We start from the raw sequence: 23,131 nt of genomic DNA, 5'->3' as shown, positions 1-23,131 counted from the left end.
ATTATCGAGTGACAAAAGAGCCACTTTGTATCTGTATCTATGTTGATGTCAATGCAATTATCAAGCGAGGTTGTTCGACAACTGTGTTAACATTGTCGTAGATGTAAAACGACCATCATCTATTACTGTGTTAACATTGTCGCAGGTTGTTCGACAAGTGCCTCGATCCAAGTCCGAAACTTGTATCTTGTTATCCTTGGCAAAACAAGCACATATGAAACAGATCATCTCATAGCTGGAAACAACATAAGCAACCAGATGAAATCAATTCATTTGTAACACATCCGTTTTCCGTTCTAAGAAAAATGGCAGCACAAGCAACGAGTTTCTTCCATCTATCCGTGTTCTTATTCTTGGAAGATTGGAGAACCCAAATAAGATTAATACAACAGGGAATTGTCACTATATTACACTGCCAAAGACAAGTCTTTCTCAGTCACTACTGTAAGCAATACAAATGCCCTAACTCAGACAGATGATTTTACTATAATTCTTCTTCAGATCAGATAGAGCTCCCAATAGAAAGTTACACAATCAGCGACAACAACAGCCTCTCGGACAACTTGCATCAAATGCCAAATGTAATCAACCAGTAGACCACCAACGATGGAGACGCATGGAAAGTCACCCTCCGCAGTAGAGGAACAATGGATTGAGGAAAGCTAATGAACAACAAGTCAATGGGCAAAGATCTAATTTACAGGATGATTTCTAAATGCAGACACGAATTTTCTTTGAAGGAATGGGAGAAAGAAATTCATCTATGTTCAGTTGAATCTTAATAGCATTAGTCAGATTGGTTACAGGTTCAAAGGATTAAATGAGCAGAGGGTCAAATTATCAATAGTAAGGAGAATTTTTCCCTCTCAATAAAGGTAGGCCTTGAGTAAAAATCTTGAGCTCAATGGAGTTGACAAAGAGAGGATTATGTTCACAAGATAAATTCCTAAGAAGACGTAGGGAGTTTGCATAAGAATGAGAAGTTAGATGGGAGTGTCATCAAAGGCTCATCTCCACTTTTTCTTAGCCATGACATAGCCAAAGCATAACCCAGAGCGCGGCCGACTGGAACAGCTACAGCATTGCCGATCTGGCGATATCTGCACGGAGACATTCCCAATCACTCAAACAGGCAGAACAACAAATCCACTAGTCGTGATAAGCCCTATCATGCATTAAGGAACATTCTCAATTAGATCAATTCATAAGGAGAAAGCAATACCAGCAGTAATCAACAAAACATATCAACAAGATGCCCCAGTCAACACCACAAATGAACAATTTTAGTACAAACCTGAGACGGGAATCAGGAATCCATCATCAGATGTCAATGCTTCAAGTGTTGTCATGGACTTGGACAGAGAAAGTTCTCGAGGGCAAGTTTGCATACTAAAAGCAAATTGATAAAGGAAGAGTTCATTGTGGTTATAGATTAGATTCAATTTAGGTCTTGGGCCATTACAATCGAGTGAATTGCAACTGAATTGCATTTTGGGTTTGTTTTAACCAATTAAATTGAGTAACAACTTTCTTGAAATATTCAGACGAATATTGCCATTAGTTTTGATTAATTGTTATGAAGTCCTAAATGGAATCAGTGATACTATTTTAACACTGATCAGTGTGGCGAATAAAAACTTAATTTATTTATAATGGTTAGCTGAAGAATTGTTTTTATTTTACAAGTCTGTAGTGTCCAGAAGGTAAATTACCTATATGATCCTTCCTATTAGTTTTTGTTATTGATAGTTGACTGTGAACTCATGTGCATTCTGTTAAAGTCTCTTGATAGTAGCTAACTTGATTGCAACAATTTAGATCAATTGAGGATGACAACAACACAAGTTTAGAGACCAAAGTGAGTTGACCTGTAGGATATTGATCTTGGACCCTGTATACGACGAATCTTAGCAACTTTGTTCTGATGAATGTGATTAAAAGAAAAAGCTTCACTGGGCCTTGATGTCTCATACCTAATTTATCTACTTCTATTTTCTAGGTTATTTCAATTTGTATAGATGACTGCTATCACCATCCATCAAAAAATTACAACTGATTAAAAGTTTCACTCAGACTCCCAGAGTAATGCTATTTTTTTTAAAATTACTTAATTGTGTCCAAACAATACTAATGGTACCTTTCTTCCACTGTCCCATAGAATCTGTAGAAATCAGGGAAGCCTTGCAACCTTGCACATTCACGGATACTAAGGGTCCGATCCTGCTCAGGATGTATCATAGCCTGAAAGTTTATAAATGCCACAATCAGTTGGATGGATGGTAACATCAGACGAGCATTACAAATCCAGACAAGGAATTATAACAACCTGGCAGCGAAAATTAGGTATGGTGATTACAGTTGGCACTATTTCATCCCACCATAGACGAGAAAAAGGTCTACAGGGTCATGAACAACAAATTAATAATAATGTTACAGAAAAACAACAACAATGCTAACATTCTATGAACGATAAATCCAGAAACTCATGTTGTCAATGAAAATAAAAAAAAAATACCTTAATGACTTTCCATGTCCAAAGTTCATGGCATAATCTGGGACCTGAATGAAAAAGGAAAAAGATTCAGTATATGCAACCATATATATCCTTCAGCAGTAACATGCACATCAACATGCCTTTTCATGCTTTCATTTTTTGAAAAAGAATAATCAATGGAAACTGGATAGAAGCTATGGAAACCCATGGTAGAAAATAACTATTAAAAGAAAATGAAACAATAACCTGTGTATTCATCCTTGTTACTCAAAGCATAGCCATGTACTGGATTGATCTAGTACATTCATAAAATTCTTTTTTTTTGGAAAAAATTAAATGCTTATTATTAATATTGACTTACCAGTGGTCTTCCAGATGGTAGCAGTACTCTCTCTCTTGTGGGGTCAAATTGCACAGAATTATCAGAACCAACAATGACACCAGGGAGGTCTCTAAAATTTGCTCCCTGTAAAATTCAGCAAACAATGTAGATCAGATCTTATAAATTTCTGGTGTAATTGGATTTCAAACAAAATCAGTACAGAGCACGAACCTTTTTTCGTGGAATTTGTGAAATTCTTAAATAATCATCCTCCCCTAGTGGTAAAGTGCAATGATCATACAACATAGATTTAGATATTTTTGCACCATTTTCTTTGAGTCCCAACATTTCTATTTTGTCAAAAAAAAATTTGAAATTAGTATAGAAAAAATTAGTTAACAAATTAAAAATAACTTTTTGAAAAATTTTCTTCATATTTATTTTAATCTAATATGCCACAATGCCTAAAATTGTAATTCATCAACTTGCATGCTTCTCCAATTTGGTCTTTGCCAAGTTATGGCATATCTCCACTCCAGTTTGATGGAATCATGTGACCAAAGATGTACTGCTATTTAAGGTCTGGTTTCTTCAAATTGGACCTATCTGTCTCAAACAAGTGCAAAAATTAGTCATCCTTAATTATCAAAGACTTCTTCTGATGTTGGATCAGACACAAAGCAGATTTCTAACTCCAGGAATCATAATGGAAGATTTGAGAAGATTTCTACACCCAACAACTATTTGGTGTTTCTCAGAAAAGATGCCACTAGTCAGGACATTTTAGGCACCTGAGTTGCTTAGTGTAGAAACTGATTGATGTTTAGTCTTTAGACTACTTGGATCACATACTGAGCATAGTCAACAAGAAGATCCTCCGGTACACCGGGTCTATGCTGGTCTAGGCATGGACTGAGTTGATTTGGTACATGCCAGCATACCAACAGACAACATGGTACGCCGATACATACCTCGGTACAAAAAAGCTCAAAGAGTCAATCAAAAAATTTAAAAACTTATTTTAGGGTTACATCTCACCTTTTATTCACAAATTAAATCTGATAAAAATAAAGTGGTTTAGATTTTGAAATTAATAAATGCTAAATTGAAATCTATATGCAATAAGGATCACAAACAATACTTAAAGAATACATGTACATAGAAAGGAGTTCTAATATATAAGCGTACAAGATTAGATATAAAATTAAAATAAATAGCTACTCTTATCACCAAAATGATCAACATTAATACACAACAACCGAATTGGGATCCATAATATGCTGAAATTAAAGAACCCATGCCTGAAACTGCTCTCACAATATCTAATACCAATGTAAACAGGGTGCAATTGATGCAATAATGTGGTAGCCCTCCTCATCATGAACCACTCATGATAAGAGACGCCTGAGGTGGGTAGGACCATAACAAGTATGACTATGTAGGATGGAGTGGATCAGAGCAACAACTCTCGTCATTGTCCTAATATTGCATGCCATAAGATGTATCTGACTAGAAAAAAAAAAAACAATCAACTTTCAACATGCATATGTTGGCCATGAGATCAGTAAGAAGGTTTTGAATAAGATGAACTCCTAACGATCTTTGTATCGTATAGGCTCTACCACATATGCAAGTAGATAACTATATATCAATCCTCTTCCTCTTTCCTTGTATCTTTTCGTTCATAAACGAGCTTCATGGGTCCTTGTGCTCTATGATCCATGTCCAAAATGGTATGAGTGAAATCCTGCTCATCGCTCCATGCCTCACTCATCAACTCTGAGAAGCCAAAACAAGAAGATTGAGTTACCCAAACCATCATCATCTGTGGATGCACTACTATTCATGTCACTAGTATCTCCATGGACCACATGAAGCACAAATGTTTCTTGTCACCCAACTGAATCTGTTGCTCATCAATTGCATCCAACGAATCAATTGACTATGAAACCTAACCTTTTCTATGCACAATAGCCACATGTCTCTCTCGATTGTATCTTGGCACAACCCCTAATAGATTGGTTGCTCAAAGTCCAACCATATTCTGATATTGGGCGATACTCTTCCTCATATCAATTGATATCCTGGACCCCAGTTGTTCCTCTTCTTCTCGAATTACCTCAGGAATGAAACACAATGGACATGGGTCTCTTATCAAATCAAATAGAGGGTCGCCTTAGTTGTTTGGAACATGAACCCAATCAAGCATCGGATCCAAATCAAGCCTATTCCAATGGATCTAGTCTAGATCATCAAGGATCAAGCATTGATTCTCAGAAATCTAGCTTAGATCTAAAAGAATCTAGGCCTAATCTTAATAGATCAAGCAAGACCTAATGTGGTATATATGGAAGAGATCAAAGCTAAGGTTAGAAGAGAAAGCATAAACACTAACCTAATCACAGAAATAGCTTGAAGATTGGGTTCAACTTTACCTTTGATTGAGAAACAAATTAAACTGGATCTAGGACTTCAACCTTCTTCTAGAGCAAATAGGCCCTTGATGTCTTGATCAAGTTTGGAAGAGATTTGAGAAAGACTTTTTGAGAGATTTGAACAGATCCTGAGGGAAACTAGCATGAGATAGGGGTGTGTAAGAGGAAGAGTAGAAGAGAAAAAAGGGTTCAAGTGACTGGTTTAAGGCATCCAAAGAGAACCCATGGATCTCTTGGGACAATTAACCACTCAATGGGCTTACCATCCGGTAGAGGAGCAGTAAAAGACGGGCTCAAGTGGCTTGTTTAAGGCATCCATAGACCCCAGGGGGTCTCTTGGGTAAATGGACCATCCTATGGACTTACTGCACCAATTACAAGGCCTATACCAGATGGTAAGGCAATTTGCAAGGGTTACTGCATGATAACCCCTATTTTGGTTTGGACAGACTGGTTTATATTGGTCTGTGTCTCAGTGGTTGCCCAAACCAGCATAAACTACCTGTCATGTACAGTTCAAGCAATTTTGTATTCCATGGTATTATCTCTTCACCTATAGTTCACCAAATAATCAACAGTTATGAATATTTACCTATCAACTAGCAATGATCCAATCCTTACAATAATAAGGAGCATATTGATAAGAACCTAAATAGGACAACTATTTCATAGTTAAGAACGGTAGCGTGTAATACGGATTTTGTCTTTAGTTGGTGGGTCATAACTATAAACAACAATTACAGTTCCAATGATTCAAATTCCATATCAATATGATTCTTGGAAGCCACATGGTTCAAAAGGGCATAGAGACTATGAGTAGGGGTTAGCATTTCTCCAAGAGACTATGAGTGTAGATATTTCAATCAGAATAATGAAGAATTTTTTGTTAATTTATGGTTTGCAATTTAAAATTGATGCAGCCTCAACAAGCAGAAAAACTCATGTGGAGAAAAGAACAAATAAGTAAATCATATTGTATAAGATGCAGTAGAGGGACAAGGGAGGAATGATTGGACCACGGTAGTATGCAGGAGAAGATCCCTGCAAGATAGATACTCATTAAGGGCTGAAAGTAGCAAAGATCCAAGGTAAAGGTCATGGTCCTATGGATATGGAGGAGCTTCTACAATTGGTGTATGACAGGCACAAGCAGCTTGGAATAAATAACAAAGAGACCAAAAAGAAAAGGAAGGAGAAGAAAGGAGAAATAGATAAGAGAATAAGAGAAGAGTTGACAACAATAAAAGAGAATAGATACATAATATATTTAACAGACTTAGATACTTCACAAGAATATGATTACGTTATCTATTTAACATCTTGATGTGGATATCTATTCTCACACTTATTTTATATATTTTTAAAATCTCTCAAACCATATCCATATATCATTTATTAGTGGAACAGTATATTAAATGCTAAGATCTATACTGAACCTTGCTTTAAGAAAGGATCCTTATCCTCATCTGACACTCTAACAATCACTGACCAACATGTACAGAAAAAAAAAGTAGAGATAGGCAAAGTTTTGACAAATCGACTTTGCTAAAGTGACAACAATAACATACCTAATTCTAAAATTTTTAGGTACAAGGCAAATGCTCAAAGTTCATGCTTAGTCATATATACAAGATCTTATGGATCTACAAACCAAGCTCAGGCAAGTAGTCAACAGTAAAAGTTGAAAATTCCTGTCATTTATGAGTATAACTGAAGACAGGACCAGCTAGACCAAGAAAAGATACTATTCTAGATTTCAAGAGGACAGATCAGTTCAAGCTTTATAGGGAAAACATAGAATGAACTGTTGCAAGAACAATGAAATGATGTTTGGCTAAAGGTTAATCTACAATTGACTCCAATACACCACTTAATTTTACTTCTAATGAGATAATGACGCACCATCTTTTGGCATCCGAATGTATCGCTGGAATTCGGTTTGAGGGCTTTTTCCATATGGCATCTGATCCATGTCTTCTGAATGTTTGACCTGTGTAGAAGAACTACAGTTTGCACCATGGTTTACAGATTATGAACATCTAGAAACACTATCAAGCCTTACTAATGGAAGATCAGCAATGGCATCCTCAAGGATGACTTCTTTCTCAAGCACCCGTGGTTGGTCTTCATCATACCCAACAAGATTACGCTGTTATCACAGTTCAATAAGAATTAGAGCATGTAAATTAACACTAATATCAAGCTTAGAGAAACCTAGTGGTGTCCTAAGAAACAAACATGCAAAATAAATTACAATTGCAGTACAACTCAACCATGCCTTAGGAACCAAGCAAACAATCAACAAAGACAGTCATACAGAACATAACCTGAAGTAAGAAGAAACTGAATGCAACAGTTGGCAACTAAAATGAACGTGAATGCAACCTTAAAAATAATGGTGAACAGCTTAAATAGAAAGAAAGAACTGAGATTTAGTATGTAAGTATCATTACTGATAACAATATGAACAATTCCACATTTTGAGGATCTGAAACATATATTTTAGGCTCTCGTTAAGGTACTTATTTTTCTACTAGTTTGGTAAAGCTTCTAAAATCTTCAAAAGCTTCAGAACTTGGTTTTTTCCCTTATGCTAAAATTTGAACTCTCTTCTGTGGGAATATATTATTCTAACTTCTTGTATTCCACTAGGTTGATATTGTTCTTTTTAACCAAACAGTTAGCAAACGAAGTGCCAGAAGGCCAAGCTGATCACAGCCAGGGTGCATGGAATTGAAGTATATTGAGTAAAATCAATAAACATAACATTTCTATTTCAAATACAAATACAAAATTCTTGTTTTATCTCAATCTTCTGAGGAATATTACTACAGTATTAGATTAGAGAATTCGATCCAATCTTTTTTTATCTTAATGAATCTTTCTTAACAATTATATAAGAATTCCAGAGAAAAAGCCAAAAAAGAAACATAAAAGTCAATTTCAAATCAAAGGACATTATTACTAAATACAAACAACAAAGACACTGTTACAGAAGCAAATCAGAAATTGTGGCATGCGATGCTAGACAAAAGCCTCACTGATTTACCATCATGCTGCTATGGAGCAAGTAGATGCATCAAATGAACAACATGGTATAATAATCTCAGATATATTAAGGACAATTGTAACCCAGATTTCAAAAAAAAAAACAAAACAAAATTTCATGCCTTCAATGCAAATAACTTTTATTTGATTGTCACTGCAAACTATGAAAATGATATCCCAACATAATAAAAGTCTGCTACTTTGGAAGATAGTCTATTTGACCGCACTGACATTCCTGGGATGCAATTGAAATATCACATGCTTTGTCAGATAGCAGAGGAAGGTCCAACAAATATGATGCTAAATGTAGGGCAAAAATTGTTCAATAAAATGAGTACTAAACAAATTGCCTCATACTTTAGCAATGTAACATGATTTTAGTTTCCAAATTAATCCACACACTGAAAGATGTTCCACCAGCAAATTAAGAATTTTCTTTTAAATCATCTTTCAATATAAGGTCACCCCTTGCATTGTTTTGTCAACTTTCCTTCTGATCAATTAGCTAGTTAATCAGATGAGTAATGGAAATAATGGCCCTCGGAAAAAGGAAGTTAGACTATTGTTTAATGTGGCTTTTTTCATCTATTTCAGATAAACCATTTCTTTTGATATACATTAAGATTGCACTTTACATGTGTGACATAACTTTAGTAGTCCTAGGAATAGACCTAAGAATATAGTTAAGTTGGATAGACGAGAAATTTCATTTAGTAAAAGTTTTTGATATCTTAACCAATTATTCGAGATAGATAACAAACATTTGCAATTATTCCTATATTCCAAATTAGATATCACAACAATCTATCAACAAACATCTCAACTCCTCTTCTCTTGTATTCCTTTTATTCCCCGCACCTCCAATTGTTGCATGTGCATTCTTTCTTAGGAGATCAACTGAAGTATTATCTGAAGACATTTATTTTAAGAATGAAACTGGGTCATACAACCCATTGGTTTAGCACAAGGGTAGGGCAGAATTTGGTTAAATCAGATCATCACAGATCCTGCCCATCGATGGATGTTTAATGTCCTTTATGAACAAAATAAGACTAAAATGAAATATTAGATTAATGTCACTAATGACACTAATTATAGGTTAAAGAAGTGAGAAAGTTTATTTGATCAAATGCAGGCATGGTAGATGATTAGGAGCTTAAATGTTTCCATTAGAATAATAGTGAAGAAGAAAAAGAAGGCCCTTGACATTCCATCAAGCTGCTAAGTTGTTGTAGTTAATTACTTGGACTCTTCCCAGATTCAGAAATTGTAAGACATAGGCAAAGGTGAAACATATACGAAAGCTGGAAAATACAGGATCATTTCATTGCATAGCTGGCTTACCAGAAATACAGATTAAGTCATCTAAATGCTCAGTGACCAATAGATCCCATTAGGATAAGTGGATAAATATCCACAAGGATTTATATATACACAAAATGATGCAACAACAGTACAAACAAAAAAATAGAGAGCAGCAATATTCAATAAGCAACAGTAATACACATACACAGAAAAACCATGAATGTTATTTACAATTTTACCTCAAATTCCACTGGGGAACCTCTCTTCAGAATCACCTCATGAGTTGGTAACGGAAATGGAGGCAGTTTCTGCAGTCGAGAAAGAAAAACTTATCGAAAGAAGCAGCTTAGATTACTTAAGAATTAGCAACATTAACAACTTGCCTCATTAGGGTGACACCCCCATAGAAAGGCACGCAAACGAAATTGTGGAACACCATAACAACCAGCAGCCATGATCCCAAGTCTAGCTTGGTAGTTGATAGAAACTAAACGACTTAGAGCATATCGTCCAAGTGTAGCATTAGCAAAGCTCAAGATATCCACCACATTTTCCATTAAAACATATTTAGGCTTCAAATATTGTACAATGTCCATGAAAACTACTATTTGTCGATTTTTTTCATCGTCTAAAGGTGCACTAAAATTCCTATACCTATTATAGCCACTAATACCTTGACATGGAGGGCCTCCACACACCACATCTACATCCCCCTGAAAGATGCGATTGAAATATCAGCTTGCACAACTAACAAATTTTGTCATAAACTACGTTTTAGATAACTCCAAATTCAGAAGAGTACTAAAGCATTATACCATCACTTACAGGAAGTGGTAATAATTTTGACTTGAACCCTTCTGTCACAAATTCTCTTAGTCGTCCTTCACAATTGCTGACAAGATTCCGACAAGAGTCATTTAGGAAACTGGTAAACAGTATCATGTCTTAACACCAATTTGCCTACCTTAAACTTTCCATTGGTTCCCAGGTATCCTCACCAGGACCATAGCCCTTCCATCGTACCTGGAAATTTCAGGGTACAACAGAAATTATCCATATTCATCAGAAGGTCCCCTAAAACTATAGAAAAAAAAAGAGATACTGGAAAATATACACTGCATTACAAGCATATGCCAGTTCTAAAGTTGTCCAACAGTGGTAAGTTTGACGAACACACATGAATGATGAACGTTCATTCAAAAGGACCTCAGTTGAACTTCTAAGTAATTCAGTAAATAAAAAGTAAGAAAATGCAAGGTCAACAGATTTTCATAAAGATAGACATAAAAAATTCTGGAAAATCATCCAGATTTGTTAAGACAGGTGGTGCATAATGAAAACATAAATTCATCTCTAACATGGGAGATAAGGAGTGGAATGAAAAACAAATCCTGTAGCAAATCAGCAAAAGCATCACAAGTATGACAAACTGTAGTGAATATTTAGATATTACTGCAATTCAGATTGTATAACCCTTGCATATGATTGTCACTAACTTGCTACGTTTGCATTATATGAGGTATGGGGAGGATTAATGTACATTGCCTTATCTTTAAATATTTAAAGAGACTCTTTACATGAATCGAACCCTAGTCACCCAAATCACAATAAAGAAACCTTACCATTGTACCAAAACCTACCCTCTTGTTATATTTTCCAATGCAAAGTGAAAATTATTTTTATTTTGAGTGTGGTTTAACTTATGCTTAAGGCAGCATAAAAATTCTCACATGCTCCATTATGATCAGTATAGCATGACAAATCACATTAAACAGAGCTACTCCCCAGTAATATAGGTGCAAATGCACGAGTTTGCCAAATATCCCATGCCAACCAATTTACTTAATGTGTAAACAAGAAAAGTCAAATTTATCTACAACCAAAATTTTCATCATCAGACACACCATTTCTCACCAAATGAAATATCAACCATCACAACACAGAATTGTAGCAACCCATGGCAAACAACAGTGTAATATTTGCAAAAGATAAACAGCATCATACTGCCGCTTTATTCATGGCAAAATAATAAGGGAAATCTTTTTCTTAGTTCTCTATGCTTTCATAAAGCACTCTTCCTCAATGCTTTATAATTGACATGATTAACAAACTAAATTGAATGAGAAGAAAAGAGAACTGTCTAGGGTCAAAACTCGAAAGTATGGTCTCTTTCAAAAAGGAAAGCAGTTCTTTCATGTAGGATAAAATTATATTTACAAATTTGAATTCAGTAATATCATCAATCTCTACACTTGATATCAATTTCTAAAATAAAGATCAGTCTGGTGCTATTATTCTGTCTTTTATTCCAAGATTTAAAATACCTGATTGGATAGGTGCAATATGAACAGTATTTACTTTCCCCAGTCTAGTCAAGTACGCAGGCCATATCAAGTGAAACTCTCTGGTCTGACAGAGCATACAACCTGTGTTTTTATAATTACTCCACATAGTAAAACCACCAGGTGCAAAACCCTTCATTCAAATAAAGACCATTGAGCAAGACACTTGCCAACATTTTCAACTAACACAAACCTGTAACTGCTAGTCCAGGACTGGTCTGAAAAGTAGACCAGATCTCACCAGGAGTTAACCTCCCAGTGTCTATCAAATACATGGCTTTGCCCATTATTTGATGCATACTGGTCTTGCATGGGTGATAAGCCTACACACTGGTACAAGGCCCATCCAGTCAAATAAAAGGCTACTGTGGAAAAACCTTGGCAAAAAATTTCAACAAGGCTTTTCCTCCGTGATATCTTCCTCTTTCTTTCTTTCACTCTGATTTGAAGATCTAGCAATGTGACAAGGAGACTTCATGATAACCTCTCATCGGTTCGACTTCTACTCCTCTTTCACTCTGGTCCATCCACATATGAGGTATGATTTTCATTAAAAAAATTACTTAGCATCACCTTCAATCAATAAACTAATCCTACTTCTAGGGTAGATAAAGCATAGATTTTCATGGATCTACTCCAGATTTTGGTGTACCTAGGCCAGATCAGTTGATCAAGCCTAGGTTTATGTGAACAGAACATAGATTACAGAGGACTGAGACATGGATTCTTGAGCCACTGAAATCAAATCATACGAGCCTACCAGAGAGTATCCAGATAAGTACACTAATTCCAGGCTCAAATATCTTTTGTTAGAAACATGGGGTGTGCCATAAGAGATCGGTTGTCAATGGGGCATAATGTAGGAACTAGGAAGTCAGTTTTCATACAGACATTATAAGGTCAAAGGTAGCACATCATAAGCACTTGATCCACTAGATGCAATTGATGAGCAACCATTCCAGGAGGGTGACAAGACTTCTCCCTTTAGTCCAGTCTCCATGTTATTTCTAAAACAATAACATTAATGTTATGTTCATTACATCAATGACAAACTTCTTATTTTAACAAACAAGCCTTCTGCATTCATGTAATGAACATGACAGAAAAGGAGTTGGAACAAGATTCATCAACCAAAATAAAGAGTCCAGAAATTAATAAATTAAAAAAATCAAATACAATGATAATAAAATCTAAAGCAGATATTACACACTAAGGCCATAAAATCTATAGGACAAATAAGATCATCTACCTTGAATTTTAAACCAGATTTTCCTGTACTAGTGGGATCTCCATAACATATATCAACTATCTTCAGCACTTCGTATTCTCCATCTGAGATCTTGAAGTTTGAGTCAGTAATCCTCTTAGAGTATTTCACTATAAAGTTCTTTGAACAAGAATCTCCTAGTTTACCAACATTTACACAATATTTTTTGCAGAGTTTTCTCCATTCTTTCAATAAGCTAAAGAAATCATCGGCAGACTCATTTCTAACCTGTCAGAGTGAGCATATCAACATTGAAGTATTAAAACGCTTATGAACAATGACAAAAAAATTAATGAAATGATCAAATAGCATACTTGAGTTTCTTTATGATTAAGTTTAAAACTTTCGCAAGCAGCCTCATCGGAGTCAACTGCCCATCTCTATGAAGTAAAAGAAAAGTATATCAGCAAGAATGACTGTGAGTTGCATCCAAAAAGTAAATATTAACACATCTGCAAATAGTTGGTTATTATGAGATAACTTGCCGACACAAGTTTTACACCAGCGAAATGAGCTCCAAAGCAAAGCCCAGTTGACATCCCACCACAGCCAGAATATAGATCTAATAAACCTAGCTCTGTCTTTTCCAATGCAAGGTCAACATTGCCTTTTCCTGCAAGGTCACATAAATCATATAACATAAAAACATCATAATATTAGTCAATGAACTTAAAAAGTGAAACAACAATGGAGGAAGAAATAGATCTGAAGGAAAAAGTGTGTGCCAAGGAATAAATGAGAAACTAACAGGCACAAGAAGCTCATTAGGCTTATCAATGTCAATCAAACATTTGAAGAACAAGAAAGAATTTCCTTAACAGATGCAGAAATTCAACCATCTCAAACAACAGATGATAACACCCAATGACTGACCTAGATTCTGCGACATCAGTAAATTGAGGACTAAGATTGAATTGGTTAGAACAGTAGTTAGACTCTAGGAAGTTCAAAGGGCATGATTGCAGATGTCGCTAAGCATACCCTCTTATTCCATCTGAAACCTGTGGCATTGCCAGAAAAGGTCTAGGGCAACCAGACAGGTACATGACTAGTATTTACTGGTTTGGCCAAGTACATTCATTTAATTTTATTTAGTGATATCGAGAAATATAGGTCAGTATACTGCACAGTAGACAAATACCTCATTTGTCTAATTACTTACCAAAACCAATATTGAACCAGTAGTTAAATCCTTAATCTGAAGTCCAGTTTACTAAATTGGCTAACAAAAATTGATCAGAATCTTGAGACTGACCAACTGTTTCTCGTATTTTGCAACTTTAATAGCATTCCAGTAATTCTTCATGGGATCATTAATTCAGCCCCATCCTACATCTAACCATGGTTTTCAATTTTCTAAAATATTGGTTTTGACAAATTGTTAAATTGGTGCAGTACCAATACATAGCGCAATATACCGACTTGTACCAACTGAGATCACAAAAATGATAGCATGTTGTAATTAGCCCTAAATTATCACGTTACAATAGTATTAAATTGTTTAGGATTTCTTAAACCTATGCTTTCAATGAAGTTATTATATCATCCAAATAGACCAGGATGAGAAGAGCCTGGAAAATCTTGTTTTTAAGTCCAGTAACAAATCATATTTCAACTGTTCTGGAAATGTTCATACATATATACTAGAAAATATACTTTCTTGTTTAGTTTTACAATTACATATATATCTTTACATGATACTAAATTTAATGTTTCCCATAACAAGCATATGTACATAGATAATGACAAAAAAAGAGCTGTGGTAAGTGGGTCAGTGGCTTTTTAGCACAAAGAACCACATCAAAATCATTTAAAAGTCATATGATTTGGAATTTATCTGTATCTATAACTTAAATAGCTTATAATTTAACATGTCATGCCTTCTTAATTACTAAATAGCTAGAAAAGCATGTACACAATCTCAAGAAAGTAGAAAGTGCAGAACAAGATCAATAGTTTCATAGTTGATTTCTACTCTTTTTCATGAACTACTTATCTCTAGCATCTACAAAATATACACATGTTATGTGCACATAAATGACAAGTGAAAATATGGAAGCAAGAGTATCGGAAGCAAGAAATCTGAATTCACTATAATATAAGAATCAATTTAGACAAGCAATACAACTTACTGCTCTGCATATTATAGAATGAAGAATATTCCACGGAGTATTTCATGTCACAATAAAAATAACATGAAGGAATAGATTTAGACTCCAAGCATTCCTGCAAAGAAACAAGTTTTTGGTCTAAAGCAAATAAATCAAACAGTAAAGAAACAAGAGAAGAAGGGCAAGTCAGATTGAATAGTAGCAAGCGTAACGCTTAATAGGATAAAAATACTTCAATTCAAATAAAAGACGAAAAGCACAATTGTCACGTACACTAGCAGGAACTTCTGCAATCCGAACTTTTGAAACAAGGCAATCTAATAAGTTGTCATTCTTTAGGTCAGAGTAGAAAAGTCGCTTTCTATCATGGAGTGCTGCTTGCTCTTTCAAAACCTATAATGAATGGTAGGAGACATTAAGAAATGATTATGCAACATTAATCCGTCTGTTTTAGTTCTATAATTTTTATATTTGTATGGGAAATAAAAGGAAAAGGATCAGGATGAAGGAAATAGGATTCCAAACAGAAATTAGAAAGTAAAAACATCTTACAGTATCTTCAGCTCGAAAGAACCATTGCACTCTACAGTAGTAGTCCCCTTTTTTTGTTTCAAAAAATTCCAAGATCCTGCCAATATAATTGGGCTTGTGTTTTGGACCCTATAAGACAGTAGAAACTCATTAGATAGTTTAATTGTAGCTAAATTTAGTAAGAATTGGTTCTGAAGGCGAAAGCCTCTCTACTCTCTATATCTCTTCTATAGATAGGACAATAGTTTTTCTACTTGTTGATAAGTTCCCCGCCTAACATGCAGGATACTGGGAACTTGTTGCATCTCAAGGTAGTTAGGCAGGTAAGGAGGTAGGCAGCTGGAAAAAGTATTTTATTGATGTATATATATGTACAGATATACATGAAATATCTGGAAGATAACATAACAAATTTTACATGCATGTTTTTTGCACAAGGAGTACAGCTCCAAAGAATTTAAGTAGCTAATTCTTGATATAGACCAAATTGAAATAAGAAATTGGGATGCAAGAGCTGTTCATCTTGGAGAAAACTTGGACAGAAAGATCATCTATATATTTTATTTTTCACTTCAGAAGCAGATAGTCATGAACGTACATGAAGTCAAGTGATGCTCGGTCATTTATAAATTCTATGCATCCTGGAATGCAATTTCAATGGAAATCTATGTGATGGTAGTGACAAGGTCAAAGAACAGCAAAAAAATTGAGATTACAAAGAGAATGATAGCATATAAAATAGTTTTCTTAAGAGTGAAGGATCAAGTGCATATGGAAGGCTTTAAGTTCTTTGATGGCTGAACATGCATATCATTGGTGCTTTTAAACTTGAACCAACTTGTGATAATCCATAGTTCTCTGCTATGATATTACTTGATGTAACCTGAAGGCCTTATTCTTATGTGAGAAAAGAGATTGCAATGAAGGTCCTTTATCATAATAACGAACTCCAATAATTGTAATGTTAAATTAATAATGTCCATTTAATTTTAGGCTGTTCAAAATGGAAGCAAGATAGCATGAAAGAAGCGAAACAATAGGAATACTACAGAAAATCCTTAGATGAATAGTCTCATCTATGATTTTGAGGCATGATGAAAATCCTTTTCCCAAAACTTGTTCGTCCTTGTTATTGGAAACTTAAGTAGAAAAACAAGGAATAATACAGAAAGAAAAGATTATTCATGCATAATTATCAAAGGCTCAATTAAAGGCACATCAAGGTGCTAAGGCTTTTTGGAGCTTAACATGTCCGTCTTAGATAGGGGAGACCCAAAAAAATGAATAAACCAAAACAAGAATCAAATTTTATTTGTAACCTTCATTTTTGGAGACGGCTCGCTACTACAATTTTGAAAGAACAATTAGAAGAAAGAAATCTTTAAACTTTTATGATTACTTTCAATGACTTCTCAGCAAGGTGGGTTAATAGCTTCAGTACCAAGATTAATTCGTAGTAGCTGATTCAATTGACGAACTTTATGAATTTAGAGAGGCAGTTTATATGCACAAAATTCAAGTCCTGTTACAACCAGTGGAAATATCAAACTTGATCACCTGAGATGGACAGAAAAATAATAAAATCACTTTATGATCTTTTATGACAATTTGAACAAGGAGTTAGACAGAGATTGACTTCATTAACTTTCAAAGTGCAACACCAGGTTTTAAGGGAAGGACACTCCATAATCTAAAAAAATCAGTTTCTCCTTGGCTCTTAGGCACAAACACTTTCACTATAATGAAAATTTATGAATTCTTGCTTAAGAATGGCAAGAATGATAGAAATCTAGATTTGCATTGAGGACTTAGTTAGTGTTTATGTTACTGTGTGCGTGCTGGCATGTTTTGAAGCAAGGAATCAAAGATTATTCAGAAATGCAGTAAAGGGATGCAACTATGGGGCAATTTTGTTATAAAGAAGACTGACTGAAGATTTTTGTTGTCTATCTTATCCTCTATTCTTCTGTTTCCTATCTTGTTTGTTTTTTATTCTTCTTCCTTTTCTTGTTTTTATCTCTGCATCTAATTACCTTTTCTTATTTTCATATGTTCAGTTCAAACTTTTGAAACAATACTGGTGGGAATTCCTTTCAGCTTTTCCTTTAAAAGGGATAAAACACACACGTGTGTGTATGCGCTACCCATTTAAAACCCTATGTATAGATTAAGATTTGCTAACAATACCAATAAAAACTAACTATTCACCTTTTCTGATCATGGTTTACTTACTCTTGTAAAAATTGACAAGAAAAAATCAAAAGCATGACCAAACTATTCAGTGGCAAAACCAGAAATCAAAGTTTTACTTCTCATTCTGGCTTCTGGCATGCACTTATGAAGCAAAATATGCAATCATTAAAGATAATAAGGAGGCTCAACCAGAGTTATAGTTTCTTTTTTTTATAGAATTAGAAATTAGAAACTGATTAAAGAGGAATTTTCATAATTTCATTCTATTTTTTTGTTTTTCAGAATCATTTTTACTATCTCTATTTTTTTTTATGTAGAAAATTCTTACTTCATTTAGTTTAAAACAAACAGCTTTCAATTCTGTTTAGCCACATGACCATCCTTTGTTCCCATACACGAGCCATCGCTATTCAAAAGTATGGTGACCTTCATAGTGCCCATAATTAATGAAATTATCAATCATCCAACAAGTCGAGCAATAGACACAACATCAAGGTCACAAATACCAGTCAGTACAATGCATACTGACCTATATTTACAAGTTCAACAAAGGACATATATCAGGCTATATGATCTGATACTGGCCAGTATTACTCATTCTTTTTTTGGTTGGTATAGAGTTATATGAGTCCATATACTGCCCGATGCATGAAAGATTAACAAAAGCAGCACCGGACCAAGATTTGAGGCCCAGAATGCAAAATGTTTTTTTCTCATAACGAAAACTAAAAATGAAATTTTTCTATCTTTAATTCTTAAGAACAAAACAATGTAGAAACAATGGAAAACAGGTCCAGCTAAATGACAGGTCTTGACAATCACACAAGGATAGCTCACCTTTACATATGCGCAATCTCCAATGTCGAATAGGCATCCGCATATGCTAGCTTTTTGGTAGTGGCATTTAACATCTAGGATGATTTCATCTTCATCATCAATGCTATATCACAAAATATAACATCAACACATCAGAAATGTTGAAGAAAATAAAGGTTAAATAGTCATTCCACATAAGTATCTGTGGTATGTTTAGAAGCTGTAGCTTACTTGGAGGTACTGCTCTTTCTATTTCCCCCTTTATCCTACAAAATAAAGACATCAAAAGATAAATTAGCAGTCCATAAATTAGAGAAACCAATATAGATCATTTTAGGGACAATAGATTGTAATGCCAAAAACATATAGATTTTAAAAAATATTTGAAATATGAAACATTAAAAGTAGAAATTATTTAGCCTATAAAGCAAGTACATTTAGAGGTCATGGCTTAGCAACAAGTCCATAAGGTGCAGATACAGATGAGCAAAGATGAGGGAAACAATTTCCACAGACAAATGTTCCATCCAAGCAATGAAAGTGCCTTGACCACCAAAGATGGAGAGTCTAACAGCATAGGCAAAGTGGCTGAAGATGGAGCACCAGATCATCACTCCAAATCTGATACAAACCAGACAAAAGCGAACCCTTCAATCCCCAAAATTTCCAACGGATTACCAGCATCCTGAAGCACAGGCCTGAACGATGGTAAACAAAAAGTAAACCAACAGAACTCGTTCTTTTTTAAAACGTATTATTCTGTCCAGGTCAGCAGCTTGACACTTTCCGCCATATTTCCTTTATCAGTCTTTGATTTTCATTCTGCTGCATAATCATAAATTAGGTGCTACTTACTATTCCATTAAGGTTCTACAACTGAACTTGAAGGCTGAGATACTTGGAATAAACTAGGTACACCTGAATCAAAAGCAAGTATACATAAGTAACCTTCTTTTTAAGTTTGACACTCCTTGCCTAGTGAACAGGCATAAAGACACTGGGTACAAGAGAACACAGTCACATATTATACACCCTGAAAAGGTAGGAAAAGTTAAGGATGATAAAACTTAGTCGGAAAGCCCCAAAAACTGAGAGTTTTACCCCAGGCAGCTAGGCAGAGTGACACCTTTCTTATCTTTGCTGTAAAGGATTAGAATTTTCCATAAATGCATGACAACAAAGTTTCGCCAAGATAAACTGCCTGGAAAGTCTTTAAATGAAGCATTTGGAAACACCATCATGCCCTGGACAATATAAGACGCATCTCTAGAGCAGACAAATGTGCCATAATAAGAAATAATAGAGAGAGGTTACGCTAGTTGTCTCATAATTTCCAATTTAAAAAATCTACTTTACAGTTTCCACTCACTTTAAATAAGTCATCTTTAAAACATCAAATGTGACCAACACATTAATATTAACATCAGCATCCTTTAAGATACTCTAAAAGGCTGCATTTAGTCACAAAATTGCAAAATCTAGCATGAGATCCTATTTGGAAAAATACCACTACATAGTATGATTACCTTCCAACCAAAGCGGTGGGGCCACCTCTGCCTTGCCACCTCCTCCGGCACAGTCTCGCCAACAAAGAAGCATGCATTATTACTGTTGCACAGCTTACTTGATTCAGAAGTGACATTCGGGTTAATAGGATGTACTAATACTTCATTTGAAGAGAGCTTCAGCTTCTTAGGAGACCGTGAATCTTTCATCCCAGGTGATTTCCTGCTCTCAAGCTTCTTTGGATGTGTATCACCATTCAAATCATTGGATTTCCCACTCTCACTGAAGGATCTCATATTGATTCTTGGTGAGCACCTTAAATTTCCTTTCTCCAACAACTTGACACGAGGAGCGGTCATGCAATCACCGTCACTCACTATAACGTTTGAGCTAGAATTCTCAGTTCTGGATATTCTCGCCGAGCGGCGCAAGCCACCATTTTTAGCGACAACCTTGGAACCATCATTACTAACCAGAGTGGAAACATCATTACTAACCATATTGATTCTCGGCGAGCGCCTTAAATTGCCTTTCTCCAACAACTTTTCATGAGTGGTCATGCAGTCGTCGTTATTCGCTGTAAAGTTTGAGCTAGAATTTTCAGCTCTGGATATCCTTGCGGAGCGGCGCAAGCCACCATTTTTAGCCACAATATTGGAACCATCATTACTAACCAGAGTGGAACCCGATAGGGTCCTGGTTGATATCAAGGCCCTCAGTAACCGCCACAGGTCATTCTTCTTGGCCTTTTGTCCAAACGAACAAGAATTGCGCTTCAAAGAATATACCGATGGCTTTGGCGATCCAAGCTTCATTGGTGATGAACCAATGCAGCCATTTTTGGCGGCATCTTGATTAGCAGATGAAGCCTCAAAAATGGGGTAGTCCGAGCCAGGGCCGGGGAATCTCATCATCCTCGGTGACTGCCGCACGCTATTCGCCTCAACGTTCTGGGAAGAAAAACAACCTTCGCCCATCAAAGAGTCCAACGGCGGCGGCGGCTCCGACGGTCTGGGCGACGTTGGCGACGAGTAAGCGAGTCCGTTCTCGACGGCATCCTGATCGGGCTGTGGAGGCGCCAGCATTCCTGGAGACCCGCGTGGGGAGCCATCGCCCTCCATGGGCGATTGATCCCCAAAGCCCTGGGAATCGGAGACAGCGGCGGATAAAATGTGGAATTAGGGTTTCTCGAGGGATAAAGTGACCAAGAGGAGAACCGGGGCCCCGGCCAGTGAGCCGGCTCTCGTGTCTTATACCAGACACCGACCAAAACAAATCGTATTATTATTGGTCGATAGATGGGTCCCGTGAAACCTTCTCGTCTTCGAACCAATGAGAAAAATGATAATTTTCGTAAGCCGGTCGGCCAAGACAGGCATGGCAGAGGCCAAGGCGGGAGTTCAATTTTATGGCGATCGGGCGCGGGGACAGGAGGGAACGTGCCATCGCCGTACGATCACCGACCACTCGATCGGACGGCAGGGAGTTGATCGGGTGGATAAGGGACGGAGACGGCCGAATCTAAGAGACGGCGGCCTGGATTCGTGGGCCGACATCGTAGTTGATCGAACGGACTTGACCTTGTCTTAATTCATCCCTTATTTTGAGGTGTCCTTTTTATCCTTTCTTTTAATGGGAAACGACTGCAACTTACAACTGTGATCTTTTTCCGGTTTGAACTGGGTTTAGATATCCTCTGATGAAATAAAAATTAAAATTAGATTTAAAAAATAGGTATTTGAGTCAGAATCAATTTTGAATAAAATAATATCATAGCTGATATTGTCGGATATCATGTTTATCTAATTTGTCTAAATCAGATTTATGTCGTTTGATCGAATCCGAGCCATGTTGGTATAAATAAATAAGAATCCAAGTTCATTTAAAACAGGAATAACTAGTTTAATTGAATATAAATTGAGCGATGTGAAATTAATAGATATCAGGGATGTGACATATTAACAACAAGGGCCGATACATATTACCCCATTATCGTTATATCTTCTTAGCATCATAATCTTTAGGTTAAAAAAAATTATATTAGAATCTCTTTTTTTTTTTTTACTCTGATGCTACCAATTTTATCAATAAAAATATAAAATTAATAAGTAAAATAATAATTTTAACGTTCTATTTAGTGGTCACGAACGACGTTAATAGTGGTGGACGATGACGTTGTTGAGAGCTACGAGTGATTATGTGGATGAGGATAACAACAACGAGAGATGAGGACCGCTCTGCATCTGTATTGTCCAATTATGAAAGAGTTGCTTAGTATCTATGTCGACTATCCTTTCGTCGCTCGACAATTGAGTTGATGACGACGTAAATGCAGACTAGCGAAAAGGTCACTTAGCAACTGTGTTGATTCCAATATAGATGCAAAAGTGATGAAAGAACCGCTCGATAATTATATCAATGTCGATGCAAATGTAAAATGACCCTTATCTCTCATTATTATTTTCTTCATTTATAACAACTACTGACGTCTCCAACGACATCGTCACCTGCCACCATCAATGTGGTCCATCATCACTAACTAAAATATTAAAATTATTATTTTTGTCTATTATTTCATGTTTCCATCAATTGTAATAAACATTTCCTGAATCAACCAGATATGGATTTATGTCACACCTCCTTCCCTTGTTCATGTCTTGGATTTCAAGCTTAAAGGAAAAGTTTAAACCCCCTACACAGTTATGCATGACAGATCTTTGTTCAAGTTCCACTTATCTGAAATACACTTACAATACAACTG

General features: G+C 35.8%; 1 protein-coding gene across 3 annotated transcripts; it reads right to left on the bottom strand.

Annotated features, from left to right (window-relative positions):
* Positions 1 to 247: 247 nt before the first annotated feature.
* LOC103978641 (DNA (cytosine-5)-methyltransferase CMT2) lies at positions 248 to 21,546 on the bottom strand. Of its 3 annotated transcripts, none has more exons than XM_009394491.3 (21): positions 20,391 to 21,546; positions 19,096 to 19,130; positions 18,886 to 18,988; positions 15,877 to 15,984; positions 15,598 to 15,717; positions 15,346 to 15,439; positions 13,699 to 13,826; positions 13,528 to 13,593; positions 13,196 to 13,441; positions 10,569 to 10,627; positions 10,430 to 10,496; positions 9,988 to 10,317; positions 9,844 to 9,912; positions 7,314 to 7,400; positions 7,154 to 7,241; positions 3,048 to 3,166; positions 2,856 to 2,960; positions 2,516 to 2,559; positions 2,327 to 2,396; positions 2,138 to 2,241; positions 248 to 1,100 (listed from the first exon to the last, which is right to left on the bottom strand). In XM_009394491.3, the coding sequence occupies exons 1-21, from the start codon at positions 21,489 to 21,491 to the stop codon at positions 947 to 949; spliced, it is 3,297 nt and encodes a 1,098-aa protein (XP_009392766.2). In that variant the 5' UTR covers positions 21,492 to 21,546; the 3' UTR covers positions 248 to 946. The 3 variants fall into 3 exon arrangements, with proteins under 3 accessions (XP_009392766.2, XP_065000871.1, XP_065000870.1); XM_065144798.1 differs by lacking the exon at positions 248 to 1,100 and adding an exon at positions 1,183 to 1,294; XM_065144799.1 differs by lacking the exon at positions 13,196 to 13,441.
* Positions 21,547 to 23,131: the final 1,585 nt, after the last annotated feature.

Source organism: Musa acuminata, chromosome BXJ3-3, assembly GCF_036884655.1.
Source record: "Musa acuminata AAA Group cultivar baxijiao chromosome BXJ3-3, Cavendish_Baxijiao_AAA, whole genome shotgun sequence".
Lineage (NCBI taxonomy): Eukaryota > Viridiplantae > Streptophyta > Magnoliopsida > Zingiberales > Musaceae > Musa > Musa acuminata.
The sequence above is the reverse complement of the archived record's forward strand: the minus strand, read 5'-3'. Positions and strand labels throughout refer to the sequence as shown.

Bases quoted from the DNA above. Each gene is read 5' to 3' on its own strand.
- LOC103978641 (XM_009394491.3), bottom strand. From the start codon at position 21,491: ATGGAGGGCGATGGCTCCCCACGCGGGTCTCCAGGAATGCTGGCGCCT. The intron at 13,827-15,345 runs GTAAGTTGTATT...GTGACCTTGCAG, and splicing joins ATTCTATAATATGCAGAGCA to GAAAAGGCAATGTTGACCTT. The intron at 1,101-2,137 runs GTACCATTAGTA...GTCTCCGTGCAG, and splicing joins TATGGGACAGTGGAAGAAAG to ATATCGCCAGATCGGCAATG.